The sequence below is a fragment of the Drosophila sulfurigaster genome, chromosome 2R (assembly GCF_023558435.1).
Source record: "Drosophila sulfurigaster albostrigata strain 15112-1811.04 chromosome 2R, ASM2355843v2, whole genome shotgun sequence".
Classification (NCBI taxonomy): Eukaryota; Metazoa; Arthropoda; class Insecta; order Diptera; family Drosophilidae; genus Drosophila; species Drosophila sulfurigaster.
In genome coordinates this window covers 34,663,824-34,680,957 of record NC_084882.1, presented here as the reverse complement: position 1 = coordinate 34,680,957, position 17,134 = coordinate 34,663,824, and the positions used below count along the sequence as shown (strand labels likewise).

Below are 17,134 nucleotides of genomic sequence, written 5' to 3'. Positions count from 1 at the left end.
TTCATTACATGCACTTCTGTCTGTCACACTTGGGCGCGGTACGAGGCGGTAATGAGGCTAAATTGCGAGCGACTCACTCGACAAAAACGCGCGCAAAACGCACACGAAACGCGTCAATGGAACAACAGGTGCTTGAAGTGCTCTCTCAACTCAACTCTCCCTCTCTCTCGGTGTGTGGTAAAGCTCTCTCTCTTTTAGACATGCGCTGCGCAGTTAGTACGCTTGAAGTACGAACTAAATCGCACATCCTGTTGAATCGCGTCGTTGGGCTTCGAAATTAGTCGCGTATGAAATCGCTACAAAATTTGTTGCATACCGTACGGCGCTGGCAAATGAACGCACGGCATTCCTTGGCATTCCCGCTCGGCACGCTCGAGAGAGTTCGCTTCGTGCGTGCCTCTTAACGGACAGTCAACGTTCAGCCTTCAATTCGCACAGTTCACAGTTCGGCGCGGCAACAGCAGCAGCAGAAGCAGCTCCCAATAGTTCCCAACACAAGCAGCAACAATAGAGGCAACGTGTGTGTGTGTGCCTGCCTGCGTGAGTGTGTGTGTGTGTGCGAGTGAGTGTGCGTGCGTGTGTCGATCAATCGTTATCGCTGTTATCGCGCGGGAAAAGCAAAAGTAAACTCAAAACGTCAAATCGATTCATATCACGTTTCTCGACTTTTTCTCTGTTTGTCCAATTTGTGTGCCCAATTTGATAATTGGCGTGATTGCTCCGCAAGGCGTGTCCAGACTCAGTACAACAGCAACAGCAACAAAAAACAAAAAAAACATAGTCACGTCTTGGCCTAATAACAAATGACTGTGCATTCGGGTAAAGCTGTTGAAAATATGCAATTTCCGCTTGTGCAAAATGTGGCATGACGTTGTTGACTAGGCGACGATTTGCGTTTTGCATGGCAAATGGAAAATGCATTTGCTGCATGAAGCAGCAGCAGCAGCAGCTTCTTCTTCTGTGTTTGCTTGGACCGCCCACAGTGAAAAGTGCTTTAAATGCTTATCGATGGCACATTTGCTGAAATACAAATAATACAAACTAGGAATGCCATGCTCCAGTTGCCTGCTGAATTGTTGTCGACGAGATTGAAAAGCGTACCGACTCAACCACAACCAGCAACAGCAGCAACTGCAACCGCGACAATAGCATAGGCACTGGGACTTTGGTCAAGTGATTGTGTGCTCCAAATTCCCATTTCATTTAACTTTCCCCTCGAGGCAACCATCAAACCAAAAAGCATTCACAGCATGACAAATGCCGTGAGCGCCGCAACGGCCATTGCAGCACTTGCCGCAGCTGCAGCGGCAGCAACAGCAGCAGCCAGCAGTCAAGGCAGCAGCATCAGCATCGGCAGCAGCAGCGTTGGCGGTGGCATTGGCGGTGGCATCATCAAAGCCACCAACCATAGCTTGCAACTATCCAGTGAGGATGCTGGCAATGGCAGCAACCGTCGCAACCACAGCACGCTGCTATTGGCCGCCGATCACCTGCCGCTTCAGCTGACAACTGCGAAAGTGGATCAGGATTTTGAAATCGACATTCAACTGCTGACAAATGGCTATGACGGCACCACGGTGAGTAAAACAGCAACACAGTAGGAAAGAGAGGGAGGACCAGGAAGTAGGAGGGAGGAAATTGGGTCTCTGTCACTGTGAATTTATGTGCTCTCCTTGGGCATCGATTGTGCATTCGGTTATTGGTTTCTGGATTCAAGCTTTATGTCCATAGGAGCGAGCTCGTAAAAATTATCCTTTAGCGTGCACAAAAAAAACAACAAGTAAGAAAGCTACAGTCGAGTGTTCTTGACTGTAGGATACCCGTCATCCATTGTGAATAAAAGCAAAACAGGGCAGTTTTAATTTTAAAATATACCAAATTAATATACCAAAAAAATGCTAAAACAAGAAAGTTAGCTACAATCAAGTGTGTTCGACTGTTAGATAGCCGTTCTCCAACACCGTGCGGTATTAATTTAAAAATATACTAAATTAATATACCGAAAATACTAAAAATATACCAAAGTCTATACTTGGTATATTAATAGAGTACTACATACTGGTATATTTAGAATGTAGTACTATGTCAGTATATAAAATATAGTATTAAGTATATTTTTAGTATTTTTGTGGTATATTCTATTTGAGTATGGTGTAAAATATACCAAATTGTCAATCATATAATCGTAGTAAATAGGCGTTTTCCATAAGAAAGTGGGCGTGACCAAAATTTGAAACAAATCTGCGTGCAAACATTAGAAGTGTTGACTAAAAATTTGATATCTTATAGTCTTTGAGATCTAGGTGTTCATATGGACGGACAGACAGACAAACAAACAGAATATAGTGTCGTACATGCCTTCTTCTACCATTTACATACATTTCTTGCAGTCACAGAGTCATAATACCCTTCTATTCTTCTATGCGTAGCGGGTATTAAAAAGATTCACCTTTACAGACAGGAATTGCAAAGGTTTGTCCTCGTTGTTGTGTGCTAGCTCTGGATGCTCTTGTAATTTACTGTTTGATCGGTTTGCGACTGCGAGTGTGCCAGAAGCCATCAGTTAAGCGCCATCACCCGTTAACCGTCAGCAAAGAAGCTTTTATGAACTTCATTTTTATTACACACGCGCTCATATCCTTCAACATTGTTGCCCGATTGCATGTGGTTTATGGTGCGTATGTGTAATAAATATCAGACACTAGCATTCCCTTCCTTCTACCATTGATGTCCTAATAAGTTGTCAAAACCGGAGTCAAACAAAAAGAAACTTCTATCTATTTTTGATGTCATTAATTTCTGTCTTTAAATGTGATTAATTAACGTTCGATGCGTGTTAATCGCTTACAGAGTTTAACTGGCAAATTATTGGTCAATCTCGGCTTTCAATGGAATTAAAAATGTTTCAATGATATGTCAAACGTGTAAGCTTTAATAATAATTAAATAATGCCGTGTTAAGCTTATAATTTGCTTGCTGATTTTTTCTCATTCTACTTTTGCACTTTAATCAAGTTATGTGTGCAGTTAATCATTATTAATTTTTATACGTATAACTTTGCGTGTGAGCTTAAATCAACCAACTCAATCTTCATAAAGTATTTGCGCAACCTGAAGCGTTGCGCTAATGCCATTTGTGCAGACAATTAGCACTCACATCAAAACCCATTTGAAATGTATTTAATAGAAGTAATTATGAAAAACGGTTGAATAGAGCAGGAGAAACTTTTCATTCCTTACTATTTATCTTATTATATATTTCTCAGTTGGCAGCTGCTAAATGAAAATGAATGCCAGGCTCATTAGCAGACGCCACGCACATGTGAAACTTTTCCCAGACACACTCGTTAGATATGTATGTGTGTGTGAGTGTAATACATATATAGCTATATATTGATGCATAATCCACTTTTGAAAAGGGTGCACTAAATCGGGGAGAAGGGAAGCCAGGTGTGAGAGAGAAACAAGTTGATGGCGCACAGGTATGCCAAAAAACTTTATCCTTTATTTTCGGGCAAAACGAAACGAAAAATTTACGTGCTCTGTAAGGGAACTCACAGAATGTTGAATAAATATATATATTTATATTACTATATAGCCGCCATATCAGTTACCAATAGTCGAGAGACTGACGATAAAGTTTTGCACTATGCTCAACTGTTCGCACGTTTAACTTTCCAATCGAATGTAAATAATAAAATAGCACGTAAGTTGGCGTGCAGCGCATAGCAAAGGCGCTTGCAACACACACACACACACACGAACGTGCAACATACTAAACAGGAAAATGGGGGAAAAGATATCGTTTAACATTTTTCCGCATAAATAGATTTTTAACTAATTTATAAACATTTGCAGTAATATGCGGAAATTTTGTTGATGTTGATAACTCAATTGGGTCAACAACTTAGTTCCCTCTCTCTCTCTTTCTCTGTCTTTCTATCTTCCTCTCTCTTCCACCACCTCTTCAGCCATTATTTAGTCAACATAGTGCTGATTTTAATGGGGTTTTTCGTGTGCATTGCCATTGCCAGTGCCAATTGTTGAGATAAGCACATAACGCATACGACGTGTTGTGCCATCTAATTGAATTATTAATCCACTTGACCGACATTTACAGTTGCCTTGCACAAATACACACACACACACACACACACACACGCACACATGCATGACATTGTTGTTGTCGTCGTATGTTTGGATTTAATTCCGTATTTTCTATTGCCCGGAAGCAAGTTTGCATGAAAAGTTTTCGTTTGCCATTGTTCAGGGGCCTTTGCATAGTCGAGTAATAATAATAAAATATTAATAGCATTAAGTATTGTTGCTTTTGGCATGCCAACGCACTGATTGCTCCCATTCAACATCTCTCTCGACTCTCCCTCTTTCTCTCTCTCTGCTCCCCTCTGTCTCTACAATCACCATAGCTATTCTCTGCTGATTCTATTGACCAACAGCCATTGTTAGGCACACACTCACACACATACACACACTCTCACACACATGGTTGGACAATTGAAATGTGCAAACATTTCCGCCAATAATTTGTCGACATTTTCGATTAGGATTACATCATGGGCGATGGCGAAAATGGGCGTGTCGCTGCCTGGGTGTGATTAAGGATATTGATTACAACACCCCCGAAACGGAATTTGTTCAAAATGTTCGCTTAACTTGTAATTGTTCACATCGCAATTTATTGCCACGATTTGTTCATAATATGCACAAGTTTCAATTTACATTAGTATTGTAATTAATCTCTGTTGTCTCGTGCAATAATTGCTCATTTTCTGCATGAGTTTCCCTTTGACTAGATTATGAAAATACACATAAAATTAGCAGTGAGGCTTCTTATTGGAAAGCTTCTCTTTGAATACCCTTGAAAGTGATTTTAAGAGGAAATAAATAGAGAGTTGTTCATTAAAAAAATGTCATATCCCGGTAATAATTGTTTTGCTGATTAAGTAAATTAAATTTAGTAATTCTAACTGTTCGCTTTGATGAACATAAATATGTGTTTCTTATATAGTTTTTTATTATACATAAATCTGAGTTTTTAATTTATAAAATTATATTCAAAAGGCTTATCTTATTCTTTGATTAAATGAATTAAATTTAGTAAACAAAACAGTTGAAAATTCATAGAAATAAATATGTGTTTAAAATGCAGATTTTTAAATCATCACAGCTTTAATTTATTCTCAACTCAAGTCATTAATTTAGTTAAAATGTATGAAAACATAATGAGCTTACCTAAATACAAAATTGTCAATTTATAAAATTATATTTCTATGCTTTTACCAGTTCAATATGATAATATATGATCAGCGTATTTTATGTAAAGATTCTGCTGCCTTTTGAGAGTGTTCATTAATGAAATTATATTTTACACTCTTAAATTATGCTCTGAATAATTTCTTAAATGTGACAGTTCAAATTGATAAAAATATATGTTTAATAAATACAGAATTATTTATTTAAAACAAATATTTCTTGCTGCTTGATAATTTAAAAAATTAACAATGATTCTTCAGTTCTTGAATTTGATAAAAACAATCAAGTGTTTAATAATTCATGTCATAAATGAGTTGCATTTTCGATGTGACATTTCTGTTGCGAGTGTATTCGCAAGTGAAAAATATGTATTTCAATAAAATCAAACATTAATTCGCACTTGACAAAAAGTCAAAGCTCAGCAATTGAATTTAATTAGTTGGAATTAAATACGACCAGCAGCAATTTGGCCAGTATCCGAGTGGAGTCTGAGTGTGAGTGAAGTTGGCAGTTGGCAGTTGGCAGGCAGCCTTATTATGGGAACAGCCGCAAAATAAATGAGCGTCTCGCTTTGGGAGCAGACTGACCATAAATTGGGTCACAAATATAAACCGCAAAAGGGAATGCAAACACACACACACTGTGGCTCAAATAAGTTGTTGGCCAGCTGCAGTAATGTGTGTGTTTGCTCAGTCTCTGTTGCTTTCGCACCTCAGATTTCCCATTATGCTGAACCACAGTAGCCGCAATATGTTTGTATACGTGTTGGCATATAATTGCACACTACATGATATCTGTCTATTCACCAGAGTATATGAATGTGTGTGAGTCAGTCTGGCAAATGAAAATGGCAGGTAATTTCTGATTTTTATGTTGTCTGCATTTCCGTTCTGGCTAGAGTCAGAGGGCAGCTAAAGATTTTTCAATGCGCACAGTCCAAGGGTTTCAATAAACCCAAAAAGGCTCCCGTTTTATTGGCCATAAAATGTGCGCCGTCTTTTCAGTTCTTTTTTTCTCCCTTTCTTCTTTGTTATTCTACGTTTTTTTTTCTTTGCGTTTGCTACTTTCATTACATTTTTTTATGGTCGTGTTGTTGGATTTGTTGTTGGCATTGCTCTATTCGTCGTAAGGCGTGCGGCAGTTGCAAGTTAAAGCTGTGTGTTGTGTGTTGCAAGTTGAGCATGTAATTGCGCTGCGCAACAATGAGCGATTACATGCGACTAGCGGCAGGCTAAAGGCTTAACTCAACCGTGTGATGGGCTTACGAGTATGTTATAAAAAAAATAAGAAAGCTGATAAGAAGACTATCTAAGTATGCGGAGATTTATCACCAGCAATTTAACTGACCTAAAAGAGACATTATTTTTTAAAAAGAGGAAAAGAAGAACTCTATTTTTATTTTAGACAAGATTTTTATAAACCTATTGAAGCAAAGCTTTTGCTGAACGTTGAAAAGAATTTGGCAGCAGATTTAGAATTCATTCCAAGCAAGACAGAAACAAACTCTGACCTTTCTCTCTTTCTCTTTTGAAATAGTGCGAGTTAGCTGAGTGTTTGCCAAGCATACAATGAGCTAAAGCGTAGTCAGCCAGCACGTTTGGCGCTCGTTTCACAAGTTTTCCACTCAAATTGGTTTGCATGACAAGTGAGAAGAAAAAAAGAGGAGAAGAAAGCGATAGATAGAGAGTTGGCGACACAAAATCGATGGCAAAGCGCAGTAAGGCAGCAGATGCACTTCGAATACGGCAGTTGACAGACAGTCGGATTGTCGGACAGACAGATAGATTGCCAGTCAGTCAGTCAGTCTGTCAGTCTGACTAGTTGCATTTCGCAATCAGCTTAAGTCAACTACTGCTGCTCTCATAGAAGTGGCAAACAATGGACATCGCTCCAGCTACATCTACATCTATAGCTCCAACTCGAGCTAATTATCCTCTGTCGTTGATAGACCGTATAACTCTGAAGGCAATCGAGGGAACAATCTCAACTCAGGTGACACACAGCAACCACAACCGTCACCCACAGAGTCAAGCAGCTAAGTAGACAACCACAGCCAGACGAGCCAATAGATCCTTCTGAGCTACCTCAAAATTAGCATAGTACAAGCATTGCTCCTCGACAAAGTTGTTATTGTTGTCAAGTTCCCCACACATACATACACAGTTTTATATGTATATGTGTGAGTTAGTTTGTATGCAATGAGCACGTTTCTCAATTATCAATATAAAGACAATTATCAGGCAAGACTAAGGCCAGCATGCCATCGTCAATTTGATTCATATTCCGATTGCATATATATATATTCTCTTGTAACCAGCTCGTTAAAGACAGATTGCGAAATTGGGTCACAATCCACCCACTGAGGCAGCTGGCCAAGTTCACATGCTCGAAATGGGCAGTGAGGCATGCAAAATTTTAATAACTTTTATGCATTAACTAGAATCCAAGGCAGAAACTCTGAGCGGAGGCTTGGCTGCGGCTGTTGACTGATTACTTTGTCAATACCCAGCACAGGAAAAAGGGGATGTTAGAAAGAGAGGGATGTAATGACAGAGATTTGTAATTGCTATCCTTCTTTTAATTTAATTTCCTCTTATGTACTTATGCTCAAAATGTCAAGTAGTAACAAGAATTTTAAAACAAGTAAAAGGCGATATACTCATTTTTGATAAAAGTAAAGCTGTGCGGTATTATTATTAAAAATACTAAATGAATATACCAAAAATGCTAAAATCTACGACTATTCTATTTCATTCATAATATACAAAGACTTCAATTAACCGAATGCTATATTTCTGGTATATTAATATACTATTATATTCAAAATATACGAATTCAATATATACCGAAGTAGTTATTTCTGTCTTATTAATATACTATTATATTCAAAATATACCAATTACAAAATATACCGAAGGAGTTATTTCTGGCTTATTAGTATACTATTACGCTCAAAATATACCAATAACAAAATATAGTGAATGCTCAATTTTCTGGTATATTAATATACTTTTAACGCAAAATATACCAAAGACTTTACTTCTGACTATTACATTCCCAAATATACATACATAAATATATCAAAGCTTTCATTTATGGTATATTAATATACTGTTATATTGAAAATATATCAAAACAACTAAAAACTCGTCACAAGCTACTTTCCAAAGGCAATCTGCAAGTCGAGAACTTTAACATGTTAATTATTTATCTAGTGCAAAATTTGATATGTTGGCCATCACCAAAGAAGCCAAAAAAACCGCATCCGAAGTGCGGTAGAGTGTGTCAGTGTGTGTGTCAGAGTGTGAAGGTTGTGTGTGCGGCGCAACCTGTGGGGCAAGACCTGACACAAGTGTGAATCTTATCCCAGGGGCATTAAATGTTCGTTTTTGAAGTGCTTAAGTTTTGGCATGGCTTAAATATAATTAATGCTTTAATAATTGAAAATGCCATCAAGTGGGCCAACACCAAGGTAGGTTCGGGTTTAACTGCTGAAAAAGAGAAAAGCGAAGAAAAAAGAAGCAATATCAATTTATATAAACATTAAATGCTCATTTGCATTTAAGCCGCAGCTCGTTAAATATTTTTTGAAAATTTCCAAGACGCGTCTTTTTCGCCTCAATTATGACGATTTGCTAAATTTGGCAGGATGTGCGAGACTGAGATTCTGGGCGTGCCCAAGTGTCGAGTGCCAAAGTGTCGCTGCGTCTATTTGTGTAATTACAATTGCTACAACATAGTGACTCTTTCTGTCTGTCTCTGTCTGAGGCCATGTTGACATGACTTTCAGCTGCGTTTAATTATGCCAAATGCTAACAATGAACACAAACAAGAGGCACATCGACACATACAAAGACAGATAGAGCGACAGACACAGTGGCAGACAAACATATGTGCACACACTCACACACACAGAGAACTTGTCGTAGACAAATGTAAACAGGGACAACTCAACTCTCGCTTCATCTCTGAAAGGATGGCACAAGCCTGCCAACTTGCCAACTTTATGCAATTGTCAATTGTTCGCACAGGCATTGACAGCTTCTAACAATGCACAGTGCTCCGCAGTATGGATGTGAAGACAGAGAGAACACTTTGACAATTGTTATTACAGTTTACATCTGCTGCAAATGAATGGGCGAAGCAAAGTCTAGGCAAAGACTGACACGTTTCTTCTCAGTCTTTAAACCCGTTTAGCAGGTGCCAAAAGGGAAATTAAGTTAAAGAAACAGAGAGCTTAGCAAATAAGCAGATTGCAGATAGCCATGATTGTCTTTTTTAAATTAAATGTTTCGCTTTTGTTGAACATCTTTAAGCTGAATTGCCTTGGTAAATAAATTATTAAATACAGAGTTGTATAAGTTGGGAGAAGAAACATTTTTATGTTGCGTAATTAGTTTATAACTATTAATTGTTTGGAATTCACTTAACATTTTTAAGCAGTGTTTTCTTCATACATGAAATTAAATTTAAAATTATTAAACTTACTATTACTGTTGAGTACTTCTCGCATAATTTAAAACTTGATGTTTCGTTGCAACTTTTTAAAAGGCTATAAAAGATTTACCATATATATAATAGTATTTAACAAGTTGGAATGAAGACAATTTTATTATCAAATATTTCTCTCTTAAACTTCTGCTTACTCTTTCTCAAAATTCTTAAGCATTAAATGTTTAGCTTTTGTTCAACTTCTTTCAGCAAAACTTTCTTGACAAATAAATTATTAAAAATAGTATTGTTTAAGTTGGAAGAAATTAAAGATTTTGTTGTAGTGTATTTGTTCTTTTAACTTTAGTTTACTATTTTGTTTAATTTTTATCAAATAAATGTCTATCTTTTGTTCAACTTATTTAAGTAGAAGTTTTGCAACAAATGATTTATAAAAAAGTGCAGCAAATACCGAAAAAAATACAGTTTTTTTTGCTGACTTTATTCTGCTTCAGGAATTTGTATTTTAGAGTTAGTTCTCTCAACTTTAAGTTACTTCTTTCAATGTCGCATAAGTACGATAAAATACAATTTTAATGTTTGGTATTCAACTTTTTGCTGTTTACCACAATTTGTACTTCAAAGATTATTTTCATAACTTCAAAGTATTTCCACCTCTATTTTTATGTTTAGCATTTAACTTTCTGCATTTATTTCTTAACTTACGCTTACTCCTTCCCACAACTTTTAAACATAGTTCCTCTCGATTCTAAATGCAGTTCAATCGGTTAGTTAATTTTTCAAGCATTAAAGTTGTGTGGGGAAACTTCTTAAAGTCTGTTTTTGGCTGGTTAAGGCTAAGCAAATATTTGCGCAGCGCATAAATCAGCATGTTAGCACTGTTATTATCATGGCTATGAGCAAGTCGAGCTAAAGCAGTCCACAGACCACAACAAGGCGAGGAAACAAAGGGAAGAGCAGGACAGGATGGGCAAGCATTTCCTTCTGCCCAATTTCCTTGACTTGGCAAACTAAATATGCACATGGCATAAGTTTGAGACTGAGTCTGAGTCTGAGTGAATGTATATGAGTCTGAGTGAATGTATATGAGCATATATACATGCATATATGTATTGTAAATAGCGCTGAGTTGGCGTTGGCGAAACGCCTACGAAATTTTCTTGTTTATTATGCGAATTTAAATTTATGCTAATCATTGTTGTGGCTTATGCGATCGCCGAGCTTAAGATAACAATTCCCGCAGTGCAAACGCTGTCAAAACATGTGCCCGACTTTAAGCATGAATGTTTAATGAATACTTTCTGGCTACTCATATTATCACCCTTAACTCGACTGCATTCGAGTTGCAAGTTGAAGTTTGAACATTTTTATTAGCTGACTTCAGCCAAGTGAACAGATTGCTTCTGCTCTGATAGAAATGTCTCCATAAAGTGAAGTCAAAGCCATAGTCGAAGTCGAAGCGAATAAAATTGACGACTCAAAGCAGTCAATTTAATAAGTTTTGCTAAGCTGCAGCGGGAATGGAATCAAATGAAAATTGCGAATGTCTTGAGATATTGAATATTGGTCTGGTCGAATCGAATCGAAACGCATCGAATGAGGTCGGAATTGCATAAAATTTATCGTCATATTCTTCGATTCACAAGCTGTGCAATTTCCTGCAACTTCAAATTGTGTTTGGGGTGAAATTTTTGCTTTAAATCGATTTATGGAGGTAGTCAGAAGAAAGTTTAATCTATGGATTTATTATGTTCACGCAAAGCTGAGAGAACATGCATTAGAACAAAAGATATATCTTTTGAATTTATAGGTAACAAGCTGAATAGGAAAAGAGTATAGGAAATTAAGTTGCTCACTCATTTCTTCTACAAATGGCAATTCAATATTAAATAAAACCACATAAAGAATTGCGTATTGGAAAATAAGTTGCCAACTCATTTCTTCTACGTATTGCAATTCCGTATTAAATATTTCTTTTTGCCAACAATATAGAAATCTTCTTAGAAAGCATTTGACAAACAATTTTGTGCAGCTCTGCAAAGTTGTTTCGTAATAGCAAAACAAACGTAATCTTATCAATTCAACTGCAAGGGTATTTCATCGTCAGTAGTTACAAGCACAAGATAATTGTTTTTCATCCTCTTTTGTTGTCATTGCATTGTCATGTTGGTCTCGCCTTTAAGGCAGGACTCTCTCTCCTCTGTGTTAAATGCTTGTGTTTATGTTCTATTGAAATATAAGCGGCTCTGCGTTGGGGAAAGCGCAAGCAACTAGTTTCCTTCGCCTGCGCCTTTACGTTTACCTCTGTTGTTGTTTATCCTGACAATGAAATAACAACAGTTCAAGTGGCGGAACTGCTGAAATGACACTCTAAAGTGAGTAGAATAAACAGCCAGCCAGGCAAAAATATTGCACACAAGTGAGAGGAGCTGTTCCTGGTTGTTGGTTTTGCTGTTGGTCTTGCTCATTATGCGCGCGTTGTGTCGTTTCATTGCTTGTAAATCACACTACTTCCGGCAGGCGGCCATATTTACACTTGAACACTTACCTGCAAAAGTCTACGCACATGCAGACACAGACAGACAAAGTGGAAGAGGAAGGCGCACTGCCAATGGCAACAGTTTTGCTCAACTGGTGTTGTTGTTTGTGAACAGGTTTTGTGCCTTGCCTTCTACGCAATATTATTGTAGTCTCCACTTTGTGTGTTGCTCGCTTGGACGCCGTCGGCTAGCAATTTGTGCGTGTGTGTCCAACTCAGTGTTGTCCCCACTTTGGGGTGTATTTTGACGTTTAATCAACGCATTGTGCCATTTAACTTTACAAACAGAGCCTAAGCACCTACACAAAGTCCTGCGGCCTCTGTGCTCCTTTTTTTTGTGCTCTCTCTCTCTCTCTTGTTTCCCTTTGCTCATTCTGGTATCTGCCCCATCTGGAGCAGTTTAATAACAATCCGTATACATATTATTACTCGGAATTGCTATTTAAATATGTATGACAATTCCTGTTTGGGGCACAAACATTTAGAGAGCAAAAGACACACAACATGAAATTGGTTAACATTTTATGGCAGCAGATTTCCCTCTTGCCTGTGAAGGCTTTAAACAGAGAGATTTGCATTGCACTCGGGGAGCAATTTGATATGCATTCAGTTTAATGATTTAGTTTCTTCTTTACAATAAATTTAAATAAATTAGTATTTATTTATTTAGTACTCTGATATGTATTTAATTTAATGAATTAGTTTGATGACAATGTTTTGAACAATAAATTTAAATAAATTAGTATTTATTTAGTACTCTGATATGTTAGTTTAGTTTAATGATTTAGTTTCTTAACAATGCTCTTTACAATAAATTTAAATGGTTTTAGCTTAGTTTAATGTTTTTTCTTATGTATATGGTAATCATAAGAGTGATTTAATGTATTATGTGATATGCAGATTTATTGGCATTTTCATACATTATTCTTATATAAAATGGAAGTAAGAAGATTGCCAAAAACATTTTAATGAAGATATGTCAAGTGTCTTCGTGATATATATTTTTAGTTAGAGTTTCTTTGTAGCTTTCTTTACAATAAATCTAAATTGTTTATTTTATGAGTTTACATAGATGATAATCCTGAGAAAAAATTAAAATTAAGTGACATTCAAATATATTGGTGAGAAGTGGGAAGAGTGCAAAATTTTTATTGAAAATATGTCGAATGCTTATTGATATATATTCTTATATATATATATTTTGTTGAATTGTTTTAAAATTGTATGCTCTTTGGAGAAGACAGACTTTTTAAGTAAAATTACATTTCTGAAAGATTTTTTCAATATATAGCACATAAAGATTGGTTCAATAAAATCACGTTAATGGAAGATTTTTGTTTGAGTAAAAATTCCTTAATTTTTGCACTTCATTAATAAAAGCTTCTTTCATTGCTTCGAATATTCAGTTTAGTTTAATCAAATCACATTAATGAAAGCTACTCTCAATACTTTGTTGTAATATGTGACTTTTTATTAGCTTAGCAAATAATTAACTTTGACTTTGCTGACCTAACAAACTCATTGAGCGCCTCTCGTCGCTGGCCTTTGACGTTCGCTCTGCACTTTTATTGCCAATTAAATGCAGCAGCTGCTCTACCTCTTACTCAATCTCGTAACTTACTTTTGTAATTTCATTACACACACAGAGAGAGAGAGAGAAAGATACAAAGGCAGATATACTATATATATATTCACATATCTGTCATCAAGTTGTGCTAATTGTGGAAATTGGTTAAGCGCTGCCTAAAATATTCGGCAAATGTCATGCGTGGAATGCGAAGTGCGTTTGGGAATGGGATTGGGATAAAGATGGTGGCTATTATGGCCACTTTAGTTGTTTGATTGTTAACGGCATTTTAATGATGTCAAACAAGGACAAAAACAGCAAGCAGACAGCAGACACTGACACTGACAACGGCGACTAAATGATGTTGTAATGTTTGACAGCTGTTGAATGAATTTAATGAATATGTTACGAGCACAACAGCCACGCCCACTACTTACGCTCACTCCCACCGAACATGCAAAAGCATTTAATGTGTTTTTTTGTGTTCTTGTTTTATAATCTCAAGTGTCTTTTATTGTACACGATGCCGGACAATGTGCTGAATAGAGGGGGAAGCACTTTACGTCAATTAAGTTTGCTTATTGTGATTACATTTAATCCTTGACAAGCATTTACTGCCAGCCATTTTGATTTCTCTGTTGACTGACAATCAATAATAATAATGTTTTGACCAAGCTCTAAGTTAATAAATTAGTATCTAGCTAACATTCATGCCTCCGAGCTCTGAGCTCTGAGCTGGTCAATTACTTACTTAAGTCGAATTACTCAAATTATGCATTCTATCAAAATTGAATGTTGACTCAAGCTAATATTGAATTGCAAATTAATGCCCATCAACTATTCACAAAATTTTGCGAAAATCATATTTAACGATACAATTTCGCAAAATGTAATTTCAATTTGAGCTGAAGCTGGAATTTTGCCTTTGCATATCTTTTGTCGCTTTATCTGGCATTATGGCGCTTTGTTATTTATGGCACTTAATTAGCTCGCATTACGTGTGCGGCAGCGGTGAGAGGATTCACATCATAGCTACAACTACAACAGCACTTCAATTGCCTTTATAGTCGTGCATTGACAGCCGCTCGTTTCATGCATTCATGCATGCTATACTCTGCGTATACGTAATTAAAGTTTTGCTTTGCAAACAATTAGCAACTTTTAAGCCGCTTATAAAATGTATCAACAGCAACAGCAACAACAACTCAAAAGGCAGGCTTGCAAATTAATTTAATAAAATGAAAATGTGAATACAAAAATTGACAGTATGTCGGTGCAGGCGATAAACTCGCATCCAACTTTACAGCCTCAAAAAAACGATGAAAAAACGTGGAAATTCTTTTGCAGCGGCGGCATTTTTATGTATAAATTAATTAATTGCATGTGTCAGCGGTTTCGGGGTCTGCTTTTTAGCGTTCTCATTTACATTTTGTTGCTTATGCTTCGCGTTTACATTTCTGCGGTAAATTAATGTTACACATACGCCACGTGGCCCACGTGCAAAAAAAGTTACAGCCAGACTTGAATTGTAGGCCTCAACCACATTTAGCTTAAATACCCTTTTAAATACTCGAAATATTAAAACATTTCGGATTTAAATAAAGCTTAAAACAAATTATTTATGCTCAAATTAAAGTGGCAACTATTGAAGAGGGGATTAAAATGGATTTATTTAGTTAGTTGATTGCTAAAGTAAATATTTACTGAAATATGTTGAAGTGTTTGTTTAAAATTGTGCCACAAAATATTGCTTTTATGCTTAAGATTATTTCATTGACATATTGGATATGAAATTTGTGTTGAAATAGAAATTCGAATTCCTTTTTTTATGCTTAAGATTATTTCATTATTGGAAGTGAAAACGGTGTTGAAATAGGAATTCAAAATCCTTTTCTATACGTGAAATTATTGAAATTGAAAATAGGAATTTAAAATTTATTTTTTGCGCTTAAAATGGTTTCATTATTGTGAATGAAAACTGTGTTGAAATAGGAAATAGGAATATTCTTTATTTTGTTACAAATCCTTTGCCAAAAGAGAAGTGTACTTCAGTGTGAAAAATGGCATAAATCAGGCATTTTTCTCCTTTCAATATTAAAGTATTCATGTGCAACTGAACGATCAATTTCTTTGTTACCTTTGCCATTTACTATATATAATATTTTTACAATTATTTTTCACTTTAAGTGAATCGTAGCATCAATTAATGAATGCACACGCGCATAACAATTCATAATTCGAGAGAGTATTACAGAGCAAATACTGTGTTGTGGTTTTTGAATCGAATTAAACTCAGTCGGGCATATCTTTGGTCAGCTTTCGGGGCCAAAAGCAAAGATGGGCCAACCACTGAAATGCCAACATCCACATACCAAACACATACATACATACATATAACCGAGATGCCAAGCACACACATGACTACACCAAGACACCAAGACACTTTGAGACTGACTCAGAAAACCGCACAGCAAATTTGGATTGGCAGCCAGCTGGCGGCAGCTAATGGAAGGGAAGGACAAGGGAAAGTGAAGGTGAAGGGGTTTCCCCTAGTAGTTTTACAAATTAATTATATTATGGCAAGGAATGAAATTCATTTCATTGTTTCTTCTTCTTCTTCTTCTGGCTGGGCACAGTTTTGTCGATTTTAATTATGAATAATGCGGCGGCATTTTGCTGTTGCCTTTTCAGACCTGGCCAAACCGCAGATGCCAAGTGATTGATAGTCAAGGAAGAGAATAGAACAAGTAAATGAATGCGACACACGTCGCAATACGACGAAGTGAGCAGTCAAAGCGCCTGTCGTTTAATTAGTGTAAAATGTTGCTTCCGTTGGCAGTTTGTGTCATACACAGACACCACACACACATATTTTATATATTTAATTAGTTTAAGGCAAGGAACGTCAATGCCTTTGATGTTAATTAAAACGCATACCTTATGTTTTCAATGTGGCAACTTAAATGCCAAGTAATTAACAGCAATTTCATCGACAGACAGCAGAAGCTTCTTATTTGAGGGGTTTTTAAGAGAGAGTGAAGTGAAGTGCTAAAGTTGAAACACTCATAATTGAATACTTTATTTTTGCGACTCGTTGCAGCTGACATCGTACTACAATGAGACGAGCTGGACAAATGCCTCTGAAATGGATACAATAGTTGGTGAGGAACCGGAACAGCTCTCACTTGTGTCAATTGTAGTTGTTGGTAAAGTAAATGTCGTTGAATGTCTAACAAGCGAAACAGCAGACACTCGCCCAACCACCAAGCACCACCAAGCATCAAGCATCAACCACCAAGCAAC

General features: G+C 36.6%; 1 protein-coding gene across 3 annotated transcripts in view; it reads left to right on the top strand.

The window, feature by feature from the left end:
• The first annotated feature begins 31 nt into the window (after positions 1-31).
• Positions 32-17,134, top strand: part of LOC133836443 (dopamine receptor 1) — a 37,515-nt gene continuing 20,412 nt past the window's right edge. For all 3 annotated transcript variants that reach the window (XM_062266938.1, XM_062266937.1, XM_062266939.1), the window contains exons 1-2: positions 32-1,577; positions 16,932-17,037. In XM_062266938.1, the coding sequence (XP_062122922.1) occupies positions 1,251-1,577; positions 16,932-17,037 (433 nt within the window). In that variant the 5' untranslated portion in view covers positions 32-1,250. The remainder of the gene's footprint in view (positions 1,578-16,931; positions 17,038-17,134) is intronic.